The following is a 17,511-nucleotide window of genomic DNA, read 5'->3' as shown; positions in this document are numbered from 1 at the left end:
GTGTGCAGCTGGGGCATAGACCTAGGTCTGTGCTGATGGCGGTCACTGTGTGCAGCAGGGGCCTGGACATAGGTCTGTGCTGAAGGCGGTCAGTGTGTGCAGCGGGGGCATAGACCTAGGTCAGTGCTGATGGCGGTCAGTGTGTGCAGCGGGGGCATAGACCTAGGTCAGTGCTGATGGCGGTCAGTGTGTGCAGCGGGGGCATAGACCTAGGTCTGTGCTGATGGCGGTCAGTGTGTACAGCGGGGGCATAGACCTAGGTCTGTGCTGATGGCGGTCAGTGTGTGCAGCGGGGGCATAGACCTAGGTCTGTACTGATGGCGGTCACTGTGTGCAGCGGGGGCATAGACCTAGGTCTGTGCTGATGGCGGTCACTGTGTGCAGCGGGGGCATAGACCTAGGTCAGTGCTGATGGCGGTCACTGTATGCAGCGGGGGCATAGACCTAGGTCTGTGCTGATGGCGGTCAGTGTGTGCAGCGGGGGCATAGACCTAGGTCTGTGCTGATGGCGGTCACTGTGTGCAGCAGGGGCCCGGATATAGGTCTGTGCTGATGGCGGTCAGTGTGTGCAGCGGGGGCTAGACCTAGGTCTGTGCTGATGGCGGTCAGTGTGTGCAGCGGGGGCATAGACCTAGGTCTGTGCTGATGGCGGTCAGTGTGTGCAGCGGGGGCATAGACCTAGGTCTGTGCTGATGGCGGTCACTGTGTGCAGCGGGGGCATAGACCTAGGTCTGTGCTGATGGCGGTCAGTGTGTGCAGCGGGGGCATAGACCTAGGTCTGTGCTGATGGCGGTCAGTGTGTGCAGTTGGGGCATAGACCTAGGTCTGTGCTGATGGCGGTCTCTGTGTGCAGCGGGGGCATAGACCTAGGTCTGTGCTGATGGCGGTCAGTGTGTGCAGCGGGGGCATAGACCTAGGTCTGTGCTGATGGCGGTCAGTGTGTGCAGCGGGGGCATAGACCTAGGTCTGTGCTGATGGCGGTCACTGTGTGCAGCGGGGGCATAGACCTAGGTCTGTGCTGATGGCGGTCAGTGTGTGCAGCGGGGGCATAGACCTAGGTCTGTGCTGATGGCGGTCAGTGTGTGCAGTTGGGGCATAGACCTAGGTCTGTGCTGATGGCGGTCTCTGTGTGCAGCGGGGGCATAGGCCTAGGTCTGTGCTGATGGCGGTCAGTGTGTGCAGCGTGGGCTTAGACCTAAGTCAGTGCTGATGGCGGTCAGTGTGTGCAGCGGGGGCTAGACCTAGGTCTGTGCTGATGGCGGTCAGTGTGTGCAGCGGGGGCATAGACCTAGGTCAGTGCTGATGGCGGTCAGTGTGTGCAGCGGGGGCATAGACCTAGGTCTGTGCTGATGGCGGTCAGTGTGTGCAGCGGGGGCTAGACCTAGGTCTGTGCTGATGGCGGTCAGTGTGTGCAGCGGGGGCTAGACCTAGGTCTGTGCTGATGGCGGTCAGTGTGTGCAGCGTGGGCTTAGACCTAGGTCTGTGCTGATGGCGGTCAGTGTGTGCAGCGGGGGCATAGACCTAGGTCTGTGCTGATGGCGGTCAGTGTGTGCAGCGGGGGCTAGACCTAGGTCTGTGCTGATGGCGGTCAGTGTGTGCAGCGGGGGCTAGACCTAGGTCTGTGCTGATGGCGGTCAGTGTGTGCAGCGGGGGCATAGACCTAGGTCTGTGCTGATGGCGGTCACTGTGTGCAGCGGGGGCATAGACCTAGGTCTGTGCTGATGGCGGTCAGTGTGTGCAGCGGGGGCATAGACCTAGGTCTGTGCTAATAGCGGTCACTGTGTGCAGCGGGGGCATAGACCTAGGTCTGTGCTGATGGCGGTCAGTGTATGCAGCGGGGGCATAGACCTAGGTCTGTCCTGATGGCGGTCAGTGTGTGCAGCGGGGGCATAGACCTAGGTCTGTGCTGATGGCGGTCAGTGTGTGCAGCGGGGGCATAGACCTAGGTCTGTGCTGATGGCGGTCACTGTGTGCAGCGGGGGCATAGACCTAGGTCTCTGGTGATGGCGGTCAGTGTGTGCAGCGGGGGCATAGACCTAGGTCTGTGCTGATGGCGGTCAGTGTGTGCAGCGGGGGCATAGACCTAGGTCTGTGCTGATGTCGGTCACTGTGTGCAGCGGGGGCATAGACCTAGGTCTGTGCTGATGTCGGTCACTGTGTGCAGCGGGGGCATAGACCTAGGTCTGAGCTGATGGCGGTCAGTGTGTGCAGCGGGGGCATAGACCTAGGTCTGTGCTGATGGCGGTCACTGTGTGCAGCGGGGGCATAGACCTAGGTCTGTGCTGATGGCGGTCACTGTGTGCAGCGGGGGCATAGACCTAGGTCTGTGCTGATGGCGGTCAGTGTGTGCAGCGGGGGCATAGACCTAGGTCTGTGCTGATGGCGGTCAGTGTGTGCAGCGGGGGCTAGACCTATGTCTGTGCTGATGGCGGTCAGTGTGTGCAGCGGGGGCATAGACCTAGGTCTGTGCTGATGGCGGTCACTGTGTGCAGCGGGGGCATAGACCTAGGTCTGTGCTGATGGCGGTCACTGTGTGCAGCGGGGGCATAGACCTAGGTCTGTGCTGATGGCGGTCAGTGTGTGCAGCGGGGGCATAGACCTAGGTCTGTGCTGATGGCGGTCAGTGTGGGCAGCGGGGGCATAGACCTAGGTCTGTGCTGATGGCGGTCAGTGTGTGCAGCGGAGGCATAGACCTAGATCTGTGCTGATGGCGGTCACTGTGTGCAGCAGGGGCATAGACCTAGGTCTGTGCTGATGGCGGTCACTGTATGCAGCGGGGGCATAGACCTAGGTCTGTGCTGATGGCGGTCAGTGTGTGCAGCGGGGGCATGGACCTAGGTCTGTGCTGATGGCGGTCAGTGTGTGCAGCGGGGGCATAGACCTAGGTCTGTGCTGATGGCGGTCAGTGTGTGCAGCGGGGGCATAGACCTAGGTCAGTGCTGATGGCGGTCACTGTGTGCAGCGGGGGCATAGACCTAGGTCTGTGCTGATGGCGGTCAGTGTATGCAGCGGGGGCATAGACCTAGGTCTGTGCTGATGGCGGTCAGTGTGTGCAGCGGAGGCATAGACCTAGGTCTGTGCTGATGGCGGTCAGTGTATGCAGCGGGGGCATAGACCTAGGTCTGTGCTGATGGCGGTCAGTGTGTGCAGCGGTGGCATAGACCTAGGTCTGTGCTGATGGCGGTCAGTGTGTGCAGCGGGGGCATAGACCTAGGCCTGTGCTGATGGCGGTCAGTGTGTGCAGCGGGGGCATAGACCTAGGTCTGTGCTGATGGCGGTCAGTGTGTGCAGCGGGGGCATAGACCTAGGTCTGTGCTGATGGCGGTCAGTGTGTGCAGCGGGGGCATAGACCTAGGTCTGTGCTGATGGCGGTCAGTGTGTGCAGCGGGGGCATAGACCTAGGTCTGTGCTTATGGCGGTCAGTGTGTGCAGCGGGGGCATAAACCTAGGTCTGTGCTGATGGCGGTCAGTGTGTGCAGCGGGGGCATAGACCTACGTCTGTGCTGATGGCGGTCACTGTGTGCAGCGTGGGCATAGACCTAGGTCTGTGCTGATGGCGGTCAGTGTGTGCAGCGGGGGCATAGACCTAGGTCTGTGCTGATGGCGGTCAGTGTGTGCAGCGGGGGCATAGACCTAGGTCTGTGCTGATGGCGGTCAGTGTGTGCAGCGGGGGCATTGACCTAGGCCTGTGCTGATGGCGGTCAGTGTGTGCAGCGGGGGCATAGACCTAGGTCTGTGCTGATGGCGGTCAGTGTGTGCAGCGGGGGCATAGACCTAGGTCTGTGCTGATGGCGGTCAGTGTGTGCAGCGGGGGCATAGACCTAGGTCTGTGCTGATGGCGGTCAGTGTGTGCAGCGGGGGCATAGACCTAGGTCTGTGCTGATGGCGGTCAGTGTGTGCAGCGGGGGCATAGACCTAGGTCTGTGCTTATGGCGGTCAGTGTGTGCAGCGGGGGCATAAACCTAGGTCTGTGCTGATGGCGGTCAGTGTGTGCAGCGGGGGCATAGACCTAGGTCTGTGCTGATGGCGGTCACTGTGTGCAGCGTGGGCATAGACCTAGGTCTGTGCTGATGGCGGTCAGTGTGTGCAGCGGGGGCATAGACCTAGGTCTGTGCTGATGGCGGTCAGTGTGTGCAGCGGGGGCATAGACCTAGGCCTGTGCTGATGGCGGTCAGTGTGTGCAGCGGGGGCATAGACCTAGGTCTGTGCTGATGGCGGTCAGTGTGTGCAGCGGGGGCATAGACCTAGGTCTGTGCTGATGGCGGTCAGTGTGTGCAGCGGGGGCATAGACCTAGGTCTGTGCTGATGGCGGTCAGTGTGTGCAGCGGGGGCATAGACCTAGGTCTGTGCTGATGGCGGTCAGTGTGTGCAGCGGGGGCATAGACCTAGGTCTGTGCTGATGGCGGTCAGTGTGTGCAGCGGGGGCATAAACCTAGGTCTGTGCTGATGGCGGTCAGTGTGTGCAGCGGGGGCATAGACCTAGGTCTGTGCTGATGGCGGTCACTGTGTGCAGCGTGGGCATAGACCTAGGTCTGTGCTGATGGCGGTCAGTGTGTGCAGCGGGGGCATAGACCTAGGTCTGTGCTGATGGCGGTCAGTGTGTGCAGCGGGGGCATAGACCTAGGTCAGTGCTGATGGCGGTCACTGTGTGCAGCGGGGGCATAGACCTAGGTCTGTGCTGATGGCGGTCAGTGTGTGCAGCGGGGGCATAGACCTAGGTCTGTGCTGATGGCGGTCAGTGTGTGCAGCGGGGGCATAGACCTAGGTCTGTGCTGATGGCGGTCAGTGTGTGCAGCGGGGGCTAGACCTAGGTCTGTGCTGATGGCGGTCAGTGTGTGCAGCGGGGGCTAGACCTAGGTCTGTGCTGATGGCGGTCAGTGTGTGCAGCGTGGGCTTAGACCTAGGTCAGTGCTGATGGCGGTCAGTGTGTGCAGCGGGGGCTAGACCTAGGTCTGTGCTGATGGCGGTCAGTGTGTGCAGCGGGGGCATAGACCTAGGTCAGTGCTGATAGCGGTCAGTGTGTGCAGCGGGGGCATAGACCTAGGTCTGTGCTGATGGCGGTCAGTGTGTGCAGCGGGGGCTAGACCTAGGTCTGTGCTGATGGCGGTCAGTGTGTGCAGCGGGGGCTAGACCTAGGTCTGTGCTGATGGCGGTCAGTGTGTGCAGCGTGGGCTTAGACCTAGGTCTGTGCTGATGGCGGTCAGTGTGTGCAGCGGGGGCATAGACCTAGGTCTGTGCTGATGGCGGTCAGTGTGTGCAGCGCGGGCTTAGACCTAGGTCAGTGCTGATGGCGGTCAGTGTGTGCAGCGGGGGCATAGACCTAGGTCTGTGCTGATGGCGGTCAGTGTATGCAGCGGGGGCTTAGACCTAGGTCTGTGCTGATGGCGGTCACTGTGTGCAGCGGGGGCATAGACCTAGGTCTGTGCTGATGGCAGTCAGTGTGTGCAGCGGGGGCATAGACCTAGGTCTGTGCTGATGGCGGTCACTGTGTGCAGCGGGGGCATAGACCTAGGTCTGTGCTGATGGCGGTCAGTGTATGCAGCGGGGGCATAGACCTAGGTCTGTGCTGATAGCGGTCACTGTGTGCAGCGGGGGCATAGACCTAGGTCTGTGCTGATGGCGGTCAGTGTATGCAGCGGGGGCATAGACCTAGATCTGTGCTGATAGCGGTCACTGTGTGCAGCTGGGGCATAGACCTAGATCTGTGCTGATAGCCGTCACTGTGGGCAGCGGGGGCATAGACCTAGGTCTGTGCTGATGGCGGTCACTGTGTGCAGCTGGGGCATAGACCTAGATCTGTGCTGATAGCGGTCACTGTGTGCAGCGGGGGCATAGACCTAGGTCTGTGCTGATGGCGGTCACTGTGTGCAGCGGGGGCATAGACCTAGGTCTGTGCTGATGGCGGTCAGTGTGTGCAGCGGAGGCATAGACCTAGGTCTGTGCTGATAGCGGTCACTGTGTGCAGCGGGGGCATAGACCTAGGTCTGTGCTTATGGCGTTCAGTGTATGCAGCGGGGGCATAGACCTAGGTCTGTCCTGATGGCGGTCACTGTGTGCAGCGGGGGCATAGACCTAGGTCTGTGCTGATGGCGGTCAGTGTGTGCAGCGGGGGCATAGACCTAGGTCTGTGCTGATGGCGGTCAGTGTGTGCAGCGGGGGCATAGACCTAGGTCTGTGCTGATGGCGGTCACTGTGTGCAGCTGGGGCATAGACCTAGGTCTCTGCTGATGGCGGTCAGTGTGTGCAGCGGGGGCATAGACCTAGGTCTGTGCTGATGGCGGTCAGTGTGTGAAGCGGGGGCATAGACCTAGGTCTGTGCTGATGGCGGTCACTGTGTGCAGCGGGGGCATAGACCTAGATCTGTGCTGATGGCGGTCAGTGTGTGCAGCGGGGGCATAGACCTAGGTCTGGGCTGATGGCGGTCAGTGTGTGCCGCGTGGGCATAGACCTAGGTCTGTGCTGATGGCGGTCAGTGTGTGCAGCGGGGGCATAGACCTAGGTCTGGGCTGATGGCGGTCAGTGTGTGCAGCGGGGGCATAGACCTAGGTCTGTGCTGATAGCGGTCACTGTGTGCAGCGGGGGCATAGACCTAGATCTGTGCTGATAGCGGTCACTGTGTGCAGCGGGGGCATAGACCTAGGTCTGTGCTGATAGCGGTCACTGTGTGCAGCGGGGTCATAGACCTAGGTCTGTGCTGATGGCGGTCACTGTGTGCAGCAGGGGCATAGACCTAGATCTGTGCTGATGGCGGTCAGTGTGTGCAGCGGGGGCATAGACCTAGGTCTGTGCTGATGGCGGTCAGTGTGTGCAGCGGGGGCATAGACCTAGGTCTGTGCTGATGGCGGTCCGTGTGTGCAGTGGGGGCATAGACCTAGGTCTGTGCTGATGGCGGTCAGTGTGTGCAGCGGGGGCATAGACCTAGGTCTGTGCTGATGGCGGTCACTGTGTGCAGCGGGGGCATAGACCTAGGTCTGTGCTGATGGCGGTCACTGTGTGCAGCGGGGGCATAGACCTAGGTCTGGGCTGATGGCGGTCAGTGTGTGCAGCGGGGGCATAGACCTAGGTCTGGGCTGATGGCGGTCACTGTGTGCAGCGGGGGCATAGACCTAGGTCTGTGCTGATGGCGGTCAGTGTGTGCAGCGGGGGCATAGACCTAGGTCTGTGCTGATGGCGGTCAGTGTGTGCAGCGGGGGCATAGACCTAGGTCTGTGCTGATGGCGGTCACTGTGTGCAGCGGGGGCATAGACCTAGGTCTGTGCTGATGGCGGTCAGTGTGTGCAGCGGGGGCATAGACCTAGGTCTGTGCTGATGGCGGTCAGTGTGGGCAGCAGGGGCATAGACCTAGGTCTGTGCTGATGGCGGTCAGTGTGTGCAGCGTGGGCATAGACCTAGGTCTGTGCTGATGGCGGTCAGTGTGTGCAGCGGGGGCATAGACCTAGGTCAGTGCTGATGGCGGTCACTGTGTGCAGCGGGGGCATAGACCTAGGTCTGGGCTGATGGCGGTCACTGTGTGCAGCGGGGGCATAGACCTAGATCTGTGCTGATGGCGGTCAGTGTGTGCAGCGGGGGCATAGACCTAGGTCTGTGCTGATGGCGGTCAGTGTGTGCAGCGGGGGCATAGACCTAGGTCTGTGCTGATGGCGGTCAGTGTGTGCAGCGGGGGCATAGACCTAGGTCTGTGCTGATGGCGGTCAGTGTGTGCAGCGGGGGCATAGACCTAGGTCTGTGCTGATGGCGGTCAGTGTGTGCAGCGGGGGCATAGACCTAGGTCTGTGCTGATGGCGGTCAGTGTGTGCAGCGGGGGCATGGACCTAGGTCTGTGCTGATGGCGGTCAGTGTGTGCAGCGGGGGCATAGACCTAGGTCTGTGCTGATGGCGGTCAGTGTGTGCAGTGGGGGCATAGGACCTTGGTCTGTGCTGATGGCGGTCAGTGTATGCAGCGGGGGCATAGTCCTAGGTCTGTGTTGATGGCGGTCACTGTGTGCAGCGGGGGCATAGACCTAGGTCTGTGCTGATGGCGGTCAGTGTGTGCAGCGGGGGCATAGTCCTAGGTCTGTGATGGCGGTCAGTGTGTGCAGCGGGGGCATAGACCTAGGTCTGTGCTGATGGCGGTCAGTGTGTGCATCTGGGGCATAGACCTAGGTCAGTGCTGATGGCGGTCACTGTGTGCAGCGGGGGCATAGACCTAGGTCTGTGCTGATGGCGGTCAGTGTGTGCAGCGGGGGCATAGACCTAGGTCTGTGCTGATGGCGGTCAGTGTGTGCAGCGGGGGCATAGACCTAGGTCTGTGCTGATGGCGGTCACTGTGTGCAGCGGGGGCATAGACCTAGGTCTGTGCTGATGGCGGTCACTGTGTGCAGCGGGGGCATAGACCTAGGTCTGTGCTGATGGCGGTCAGTGTGTGCAGCGGGGGCATAGACCTAGGTCAGTGCTGATGGCGGTCACTGTGTGCAGCGGGGGCATAGACCTAGGTCTGTGCTGATGGCGGTCAGTGTGTGCAGCGGGGGCATAGACCTAGGTCTGTGCTGATGGCGGTCACTGTGTGCAGCGGGGGCATAGACCTAGGTCTGTGCTGATGGCGGTCAGTGTATGCAGCGGGGGCATAGACCTAGGTCTGTGCTGATGGCGGTCAGTGTGTGCAGCGGGGGCATAAACCTAGGTCTGTGCTGATGGCGGTCACTGTGTGCAGCGGGGGCATAGACCTAGGTCTGTGCTGATGGCGGTCAGTGTGTGCAGCGGGGGCATAGACCTAGGTCTGTGCTGACGGCGGTCAGTGTGTGCAGCGGGGGCATAGACCTAGGTCTGTGCTGATGGCGGTCAGTGTGTGCAGCGGGGGCATAGACCTAGGTCTGTGCTGATGGCGGTCAGTGTGTGCAGCGGGGGCATAGACCTAGGTCTGTGCTGATGGCGGTCAGTGTGTGCAGCGGGGGCATAGACATAGGTCAGTGCTGATGGCGGTCACTGTGTGCAGCGGGGGCATAGGTCAGTGCTGATGGCGGTCACTGCGTGCAGCGGGGGCATAGGTCATTGCTGATGGCGGTCACTGTGTGCAGCGGGGGCATAGACCTAGGTCTGGGCTGATGGCGGTCACTGTGTGCAGCGGGGACATAGGTCAGTGCTCATGGCGGTCACTGCGTGCAGCGGGGGCATAGGTCAGTGATGATGGCGGTCACTGCGTGCAGCGGGGGCATAGGTCAGTGCTGATGGCGGTCAGTGTGTGCAGCGGGGGCATAGACCTAGGTCTGGGCTGATGGCGGTCACTGTGTGCAGCGGGGGCATAGACCTAGGTCTGTGCTGATGGCGGTCAGTGTGTGCAGCGGGGGCATAGACCTAGGTCTGTGCTGATGGCGGTCACTGTGTGCAGCGGGGGCATAGACCTAGGTCTGTGCTGATGGCGGTCAGTGTGTGCAGCGGGGGCATAGACCTAGGTCGGTGCTGATGGCGGTCAGTGTGTGCAGCGTGGGCATAGACCTAGGTCTGTGCTGATGGCGGTCAGTGTGTGCAGCGGGGGCATAGACCTAGGTCTGTGCTGATGGCGGTCAGTGTGTGCAGCGTGGGCATAGACCTAGGTCTGTGCTGATGGCGGTCAGTGTGTGCAGCGGGGGCATAGACCTAGGTCTGTGCTGATGGCGGTCAGTGTGTGCAGCGGGGGCATAGACCTAGGTCTGTGCTGATGGCGGTCAGTGTGTGCAGCGGGGGCATAGACCTAGGTCTGTGCTGATGGCGGTCAGTGTGTGCAGCGGGGGCATAGACCTAGGTCTGTGCTGATGGCGGTCAGTGTGTGCAGCGGGGGCATAGACCTAGGTCTGTGCTGATGGCGGTCAGTGTGTGCAGCGGGGGCATGGACCTAGGTCTGTGCTGATGGCGGTCAGTGTGTGCAGCGGGGGCATAGACCTAGGTCTGTGCTGATGGCGGTCAGTGTGTGCAGTGGGGGCATAGGACCTTGGTCTGTGCTGATGGCGGTCAGTGTATGCAGCGGGGGCATAGTCCTAGGTCTGTGTTGATGGCGGTCACTGTGTGCAGCGGGGGCATAGACCGAGGTCTGTGCTGATGACCTGTGCTGGTCGAACTTGATGGACGCAAGTCTTTATTCGGCTTTACTAACTATGTAACTATGATGACGGTCAGTGTGTGCAGCGGGGGCATAGACCTAGGTCTGTGCTGATGGCGGTCAGTGTGTGCAGCGGGGGCATAGTCCTAGGTCTGTGTTGATGGCGGTCAGTGTGTGCAGCGGGGGCATAGACCTAGGTCTGTGCTGATGGCGGTCAGTGTGTGCATCTGGGGCATAGACCTAGGTCAGTGCTGATGGCGGTCACTGTGTGCAGCGGGGGCATAGACCTAGGTCTGTGCTGATGGCGGTCAGTGTGTGCAGCGGGGGCATAGACCTAGGTCTGTGCTGATGGCGGTCAGTGTGTGCAGCGGGGGCATAGACCTAGGTCTGTGCTGATGGCGGTTAGTGTGTGCAGCGGGGGCATAGACCTAGGTCTGTGCTGATGGCGGTCACTGTGTGCAGCGGGGGCATAGACCTAGGTCTGTGCTGATGGCGGTCAGTGTGTGCAGCGGGGGCATAGACCTAGGTCAGTGCTGATGGCGGTCACTGTGTGCAGCGGGGGCATAGACCTAGGTCTGTGCTGATGGCGGTCACTGTGTGCAGCGGGGGCATAGACCTAGGTCTGTGCTGATGGCGGTCAGTGTATGCAGCGGGGGCATAGACCTAGGTCTGTGCTGATGGCGGTCAGTGTGTGCAGCGGGGGCATAAACCTAGGTCTGTGCTGATGGCGGTCACTGTGTGCAGCGGGGGCATAGACCTAGGTCTGTGCTGATGGCGGTCAGTGTGTGCAGCGGGGGCATAGACCTAGGTCTGTGCTGATGGCGGTCAGTGTGTGCAGCGGGGGCATAGACCTAGGTCTGTGCTGATGGCGGTCAGTGTGTGCAGCGGGGGCATAGACCTAGGTCTGTGCTGATGGCGGTCAGTGTGTGCAGCGGGGGCATAGACCTAGGTCTGTGCTGATGGCGGTCAGTGTGTGCAGCGGGGGCATAGACATAGGTCAGTGCTGATGGCGGTCACTGTGTGCAGCGGGGGCATAGGTCAGTGCTGATGGCGGTCACTGCGTGCAGCGGGGGCATAGGTCATTGCTGATGGCGGTCACTGTGTGCAGCGGGGGCATAGACCTAGGTCTGGGCTGATGGCGGTCACTGTGTGCAGCGGGGGCATAGGTCAGTGCTCATGGCGGTCACTGCGTGCAGCGGGGGCATAGGTCAGTGATGATGGCGGTCACTGCGTGCAGCGGGGGCATAGGTCAGTGCTGATGGCGGTCAGTGTGTGCAGCGGGGGCATAGACCTAGGTCTGGGCTGATGGCGGTCACTGTGTGCAGCGGGGGCATAGACCTAGGTCTGTGCTGATGGCGGTCTGTGTGTGCAGCGGGGTCATAGACCTAGGTCTGTGCTGATGGCGGTCACTGTGTGCAGCGGGGGCATAGACCTAGGTCTGTGCTGATGGCGGTCAGTGTGTGCAGCGGGGGCATAGACCTAGGTCGGTGCTGATGGCGGTCAGTGTGTGCAGCGTGGGCATAGACCTAGGTCTGTGCTGATGGCGGTCAGTGTGTGCAGCGGGGGCATAGACCTAGGCCTGTGCTGATGGCGGTCAGTGTGTGCAGCGTGGGCATAGACCTAGGTCTGTGCTGATGGCGGTCAGTGTGTGCAGCGGGGGCATAGACCTAGGTCTGTGCTGATGGTCACTGTGTGCAGCGGGGGCATAGACCTAGGTCTGTGCTGATGGCGGTCACTGTGTGCAGCGGGGGCATAGACCTAGGTCTGTGCTGATGGCGGTCAGTGTGTGCAGCGTGGGCATAGGCATAGGTCTGTGCTGATGGCGGTCAGTGTGTGCAGCGGGGGCATAGACCTAGGTCTGTGCTGATGGCGGTCACTGTGTGCAGCGGGGGCATAGACCTAGGTCTGTGCTGATGGCGGTCACTGTGTGCAGCGGGGGCATAGACCTAGGTCTGTGCTGATATCTGTCAGTGTGTGCAGCGGGAGCATAGACCTAGGTCTGTGGTGATGGCGGTCACTGTGTGCAGCGGGGGCATAGACCTAGGTCTGTGCTGATATCTGTCAGTGTGTGCAGCGGGGGCATAGACCTAGGTCTGTGCTGATGGCGGTCAGTGTGTGCAGCGGGGGCATAGACCTAGGTCTGTGGTGATGGCGGTCAGTGTGTGCAGCGTGGGCATAGACCTAGGTCTGTGCTGATGGCGGTCACTGTGTGCAGCGGGGGCATAGACCTAGGTCTGTGCTGATGGCGGTCAGTGTGTGCAGCGGGGGCATAGACCTAGGTCTGTGCTGATGGCGGTCAGTGTGTGCAGCGGGGGCATAGACCTAGGTCTGTGCTGATGGCGGTCAGTGTGTTCAGCGGGGGCTAGACCTATGTCTGTGCTGATGGCGGTCAGTGTGTGCAGCGGGGGCATAGACCTAGGTCTGTGCTGATGGCGGTCAGTGTGTGCAGCGGGGGCATAGACCTAGGTCTGTGCTGATGGCGGTCAGTGTGTGCAGCGGGGGCATAGACCTAGGTCTGTGCTGATGGCGGTCAGCGTGTGCAGCGGGGGCATAGACCTAGGTCTGTGCTGATGGCGGTCAGTGTGTGCAGCGGGGGCATAGACCTAGGTCTGGGCTGATGGCGGTCACTGTGTGCAGCGGGGGCATAGACCTAGGTCTGGGCTGATGGCGGTCAGTGTGTGCAGCGGGGGCATAGACCTAGGTCTGTGCTGATAGCGGTCAGTGTGTGCAGCGGGGGCATAGGTCTGTGCTGATGGCGGTCAGTGTGTGCAGCGGGGGCATAGACCTAGGTCTGTGCTGATGGCGGTCAGTGTGTGCAGCGGGGGCATAGGCATAGGTCTGTGCTGATGGCGGTCAGTGTGTGCAGCGGGGGCATAGACCTAGGTCTGGGCTGATGGCGGTCAGTGTGTGCAGCGGGGGCATAGACCTAGGTCTGTGCTGATGGCGGTCAGTGTGTGCAGCGGGGGCATAGACCTAGGTCTGTGCTGATGGCGGTCAGTGTATGCAGCGGGGGCATAGACCTAGGTCTGTGCTGATAGCGGTCACTGTGTGCAGCGGGGGCATAGACCTAGGTCTGTGCTGATGGCGGTCAGTGTGTGCAGCGGGGGCATAGACCTAGGTCTGTGCTGATGGCGGTCACTGTGTGAAGCGGGGGCATAAACCTAGGTCTGTGCTGATTGCGGTCAGTGTGTGCTGCGGGGGCATAGACCTAGGTCTGTGCTGATGGCGGTCAGTGTGTGCAGCGGGGGCATAGACCTAGGTCTGTGCTGATGGCGGTCAGTGTGTGCAGCAGGGGCATAGACCTAGGTCAGTGCTGATGGCGGTCAGTGTGTGCAGCGGGGGCATAGACCTAGATCTGTGCTGATGGCGGTCAGTGTGTGCAGCAGGGGCATAGACCTAGGTCTGTGCTGATGGCGGTCAGTGTGTGCAGCGGGGGCATAGACCTAGGTCTGTGCTGATGGCGGTCAGTGTGTGCAGCAGGGGCATAGACCTAGGTCAGTGCTGATGGCGGTCAGTGTGTGCAGCGGGGGCATAGACCTAGGTCTGTGCTGATGGCGGTCAGTGTGTGCAGCGGGGGCATAGACCTAGGTCTGTGCTGATGGCGGTCAGTGTGTGCAGCGGGGGCATAGACCTAGGTCAGTGCCGATGGCGGTCAGTGTGTGCAGCGGGGGCATAGACCTAGGTCTGTGCTGATGGCGGTCAGTGTGTGCAGCGGGGGCATAGACCTAGGTCTGTGCTGATGGCGGTCAGTGTGTGCAGCGGGGGCATAGACCTAGGTCTGGGCTGATGGCGGTCACTGTGTGCAGCGGGGGCATAGACCTAGGTCTGTGCTGATGGCGGGCAGTGTGTGCAGCGGGGGCATAGACCTAGGTCAGTGCTGATGGCGGTCACTGTGTGCAGCGGGGGCATAGACCTAGGTCTGTGCTGATGGCGGTCACTGTGTGCAGCGGGGGCATAAACCTAGGTCTGTGCTGATGGCGGTCAGTGTGTGCAGCGGGGGCATAGACCTAGGTCTGTGCTGATGGCGGTCACTGTGTGCAGCGGGGGCATAGACCTAGGTCAGTGCTGATGGCGGTCACTGTGTGCAGCGGGGGCATAGACCTAGGTCTGTGCTGATGGCGGTCAGTGTGTGCAGCGGGGGCATAGACCTAGGTCTGTGCTGATGGCGGTCACTGTGTGCAGCGGGGGCATAGACCTAGGTGTGTGCAGCGGGGGCATAGACCTAGGTCAGTGCTGATGGCGGTCAGTGTATGCAGCGGGGGCATAGACCTAGGTCTGTGCTGATGGCAGTCAGTGTGTGCAGCAGGGGCATAGACCTAGGTCTGTGCTGATGGCGGTCACTGTATGCAGCGGGGGCATAGACCTAGGTCAGTGCTGATGGCGGTCACTGTGTGCAGCGGGGGCATAGACCTAGGTCTGTGCTGATGGCGGTCAGTGTGTGCAGCAGGGGCATAGACCTAGGTCTGTCCTGATGGCGGTCAGTATGTGCAGCGGGGGCATAGACCTAGGTCAGTGCTGATGGCGGTCAGTGTGTGCAGCAGGGGCATAAACCTAGGTCTGTGCTGATGGCGGTCAGTGTGTGCAGCGGGGGCATAGACCTAGGTCTGTGCTGATGGCGGTCACTGTGTGCAGCTGGGGCATGGACATAGGTCTGTGCTGATGGCGGTCACTGTGTGCAGCGGGGGCATAGACCTAGGTCTGTGCTGATGGCGGTCACTGTGTGCAGCGGGGGCCCGGACATAGGTCTGTGCCGATGGCGGTCACTGTGTGCAGCAGGGGCCCGGACATAGGTCTGTGCTGATGGCGGTCACTGTGTGCAGCGGGGGCATAGACCTAGGTCTGTGCTGATGGCGGTCACTGTGTGCAGCGGGGGCATAGACCTAGGTCTGTGCTGATGGCGGTCAGTGTGTGCAGCGGGGGCATAGACCTAGGTCTGTGCTGATGGCGGTCAGTGTGTGCAGCGGGGGCATAGACCTAGGTCTGTGCTGATGGCGGTCACTGTGTGCAGCGGGGGCATAGACCTAGGTCTGTGCTGATGGCGGTCACTGTGTGCAGCGGGGGCATAGATCTAGGTCTATGCTGATGGCGGTCAGTGTGTGCAGCGGGGGCATAGACCTAGGTCTGTGCTGATGGCGGTCACTGTGTGCAGCGGGGGCATAGACCTAGGTCTGTGCTGATGGCGGTCAGTGTGTGCAGCGGGGGCATAGACCTAGGTCTGTGCTGATGGCGGTCAGTGTGTGCAGCGGGGGCATAGACCTAGGTCTGTGCTGATGGCGGTCAGTGTGTGCAGCGGGGGCATAGACCTAGGTCAGTGCTGATGGCGCTCACTGTGTGCAGCGGGGGCATAGACCTAGGTCAGTGCTGATGGCGCTCACTGTGTGCAGCGGGGGCATAGACCTAGGTCAGTGCTGATGGCGGTCAGTGTGTACACCGGGGGCATAGACCTAGGTCTGTGGTGATGGCGGTCATTGTGTGCAGCGGGGGCATAGACCTAGGTCAGTGCTGATGGCGGTCAGTGTGTGCAGCGGGGGCATAGACCTAGGTCAGTGCTGATGGCGGTCAGTGTGTGCAGCGGGGGCATAGACCTAGGTCTGTGGTGATGGCGGTCAGTGTGTGCAGCGGGGGCATAGACCTAGGTCAGTGCTGATGGCGGTCAGTGTGTGCAGCGGGGGCATAGACCTAGGTCAGTGCTGATGGCGGTCAGTGTGTGCAGCGGGGGCATAGACCTAGGTCTGTGCTGATGGTGGTCAGTGTGTGCAGCGGGGGCATAGACCTAGGTCTGTGCTGATGGCGGTCAGTGTGTGCAGCGGGGGCATAGACCTAGGTCTGTGCTGCTGGCGGTCACTATTCTCACAGATCTGTGTGTGATGTACTGTTGGTGCCCCCCATAGGTGCCTTCCCATTATGCAGGTGTGCCAGTGCATGGACAGTGCCGCCTCCTTTCTGGTGATCCGCCTGTCTGCTCAGCTGGCTCACATGGAACATTTTTGCCAGGTCCTCTGCATTTCTGTTGGGTGCAGTACTCCCATCTCACCTGCAGAGGGGGCCATGCATCTTCCGTTGTAGGCCAGGACGTGGCAGGTGGCGCTCTCGTCACCCTTGCACCAGACGGACGATCGGCCGCAGTGTTATTTGCATGACATTAGCCGTCTGATATAAAGCCGGGAGCTGATGATGGACAGGCGGAGGCTGCCCGCCGGATGCCCCTGGGGTGGCGCCATCATTTTGGAGGGACATCAAGCAGAAAGCTGGCACAGGAGAGACTGCTGCCCCCACAAGCAGCTCTCATTGTCCTTACATGTGACATGTGGCGACACGTGTGTGCGGACGTGCCCGGGCGCTACGCCATGTGCTGGTGGTGACTGAGCAGGGGGCACGCCGGCCCTGACCACAGCTGCTGTGAATGGGCACCGGCCCCTCGGCTTCCAGTAAATTGTCTTTTTCTCTCTGGTGTCAGGGTGGAGTGAAGATCCTCATCACCGGCCCGTGGCTGGAGGACACAGACCCCTACTCCTGCCTGTTCGATCATGTGACTGTGCCGGCCTCACTCATCCAATCAGGAGTCTTGCGTTGCTACTGCCCAGGTGAGTAGAGAGCTCACACTCAGCGAGCGGCACTCTGGGCTTACGGGGTCCCTTACCTTCTCCCCTCCGTGTGATTGCAGCTCACGAGGCCGGCCTGGTCACCCTGCAGGTCATCCAGCACCAGCAGATCATCTCACACTCCGTCATCTTCGAGTATCGAGCAAGAAACTTCTTGTCGCTGCCCAGCACCCAGCTGGACTGGCTGTCACTGGATGGTAAGTGTCTCCGGGGGGCTTATATTCTGTATTCTCCGTGTCCTGGGGGGATATGAGCAGTCAGAGGGACACTTGACAAGCACTCTGCACAAAGCGGTTGTCAGATCTTCCACCATTGCCCTGACTTCCATATTGGTGTAGACTGAGGACCAGAACATGGGATTGAACTCAGGTAAGGGGTCCTGAGACACCGGGGATATCCCGTACCTCAGAGGATGAGGGTCCTGAGACACCGGGGATATCCCGCACCTCAGAGGATGAGGGTCCTGAGACACCGGGGTTATCCCGCACCTCAGAGGATGAGGAGGTCCTGAGACACCGGGGATATCCCGCACCTCAGAGGATAAGGGTCCTGAGACACAGGGGATATCCCGCACCTCAGAGGATGAGGGTCCTGAGACACCGGGGATATCCCGCACCTCAGAGGATGAGGGTCCTGAGACACCGGGGATATCCCGCCCCTCAGAGGATGAGGGTCCTGAGACACCGGGGATATCCCGCCCCTCAGAGGATGAGGGTCTTGAGACACCGGGGATATCCCGCACCTCAGAGGATGAGGGTCCTGAGACACCAAGGTGCGGGATATCCCCAGAGGATGAGGGTCCTGAGACACCGGGGATATCTCGCACCTCAGAGGATAAGGGTCCTGAGACACAGGGGA

At 60.9% G+C, this 17,511-nt stretch overlaps 1 protein-coding gene across 4 annotated transcripts in view; it reads left to right on the top strand.

The window, feature by feature from the left end:
• The window catches only part of CAMTA2 (calmodulin binding transcription activator 2), a 296,591-nt gene that overhangs the window by 54,666 nt on the left and 224,414 nt on the right, over window positions 1-17,511 (top strand). For all 4 annotated transcript variants that reach the window (XM_073654558.1, XM_073654557.1, XM_073654555.1 and 1 more), the window contains exons 10-11: window positions 16,509-16,635; window positions 16,716-16,850. In XM_073654558.1, the coding sequence (XP_073510659.1) occupies window positions 16,509-16,635; window positions 16,716-16,850 (262 nt within the window). The remainder of the gene's footprint in view (window positions 1-16,508; window positions 16,636-16,715; window positions 16,851-17,511) is intronic.

Source organism: Phyllobates terribilis, unplaced genomic scaffold (genome assembly GCF_046119375.1).
Source record: "Phyllobates terribilis strain yellow unplaced genomic scaffold, ASM4611937v1 Scaffold_11__3_contigs__length_659146591, whole genome shotgun sequence".
Lineage (NCBI taxonomy): Eukaryota > Metazoa > Chordata > Amphibia > Anura > Dendrobatidae > Phyllobates > Phyllobates terribilis.
Note: the sequence above shows the minus strand (reverse complement) of the source record. Positions and strands in the feature narration are given on the sequence as shown.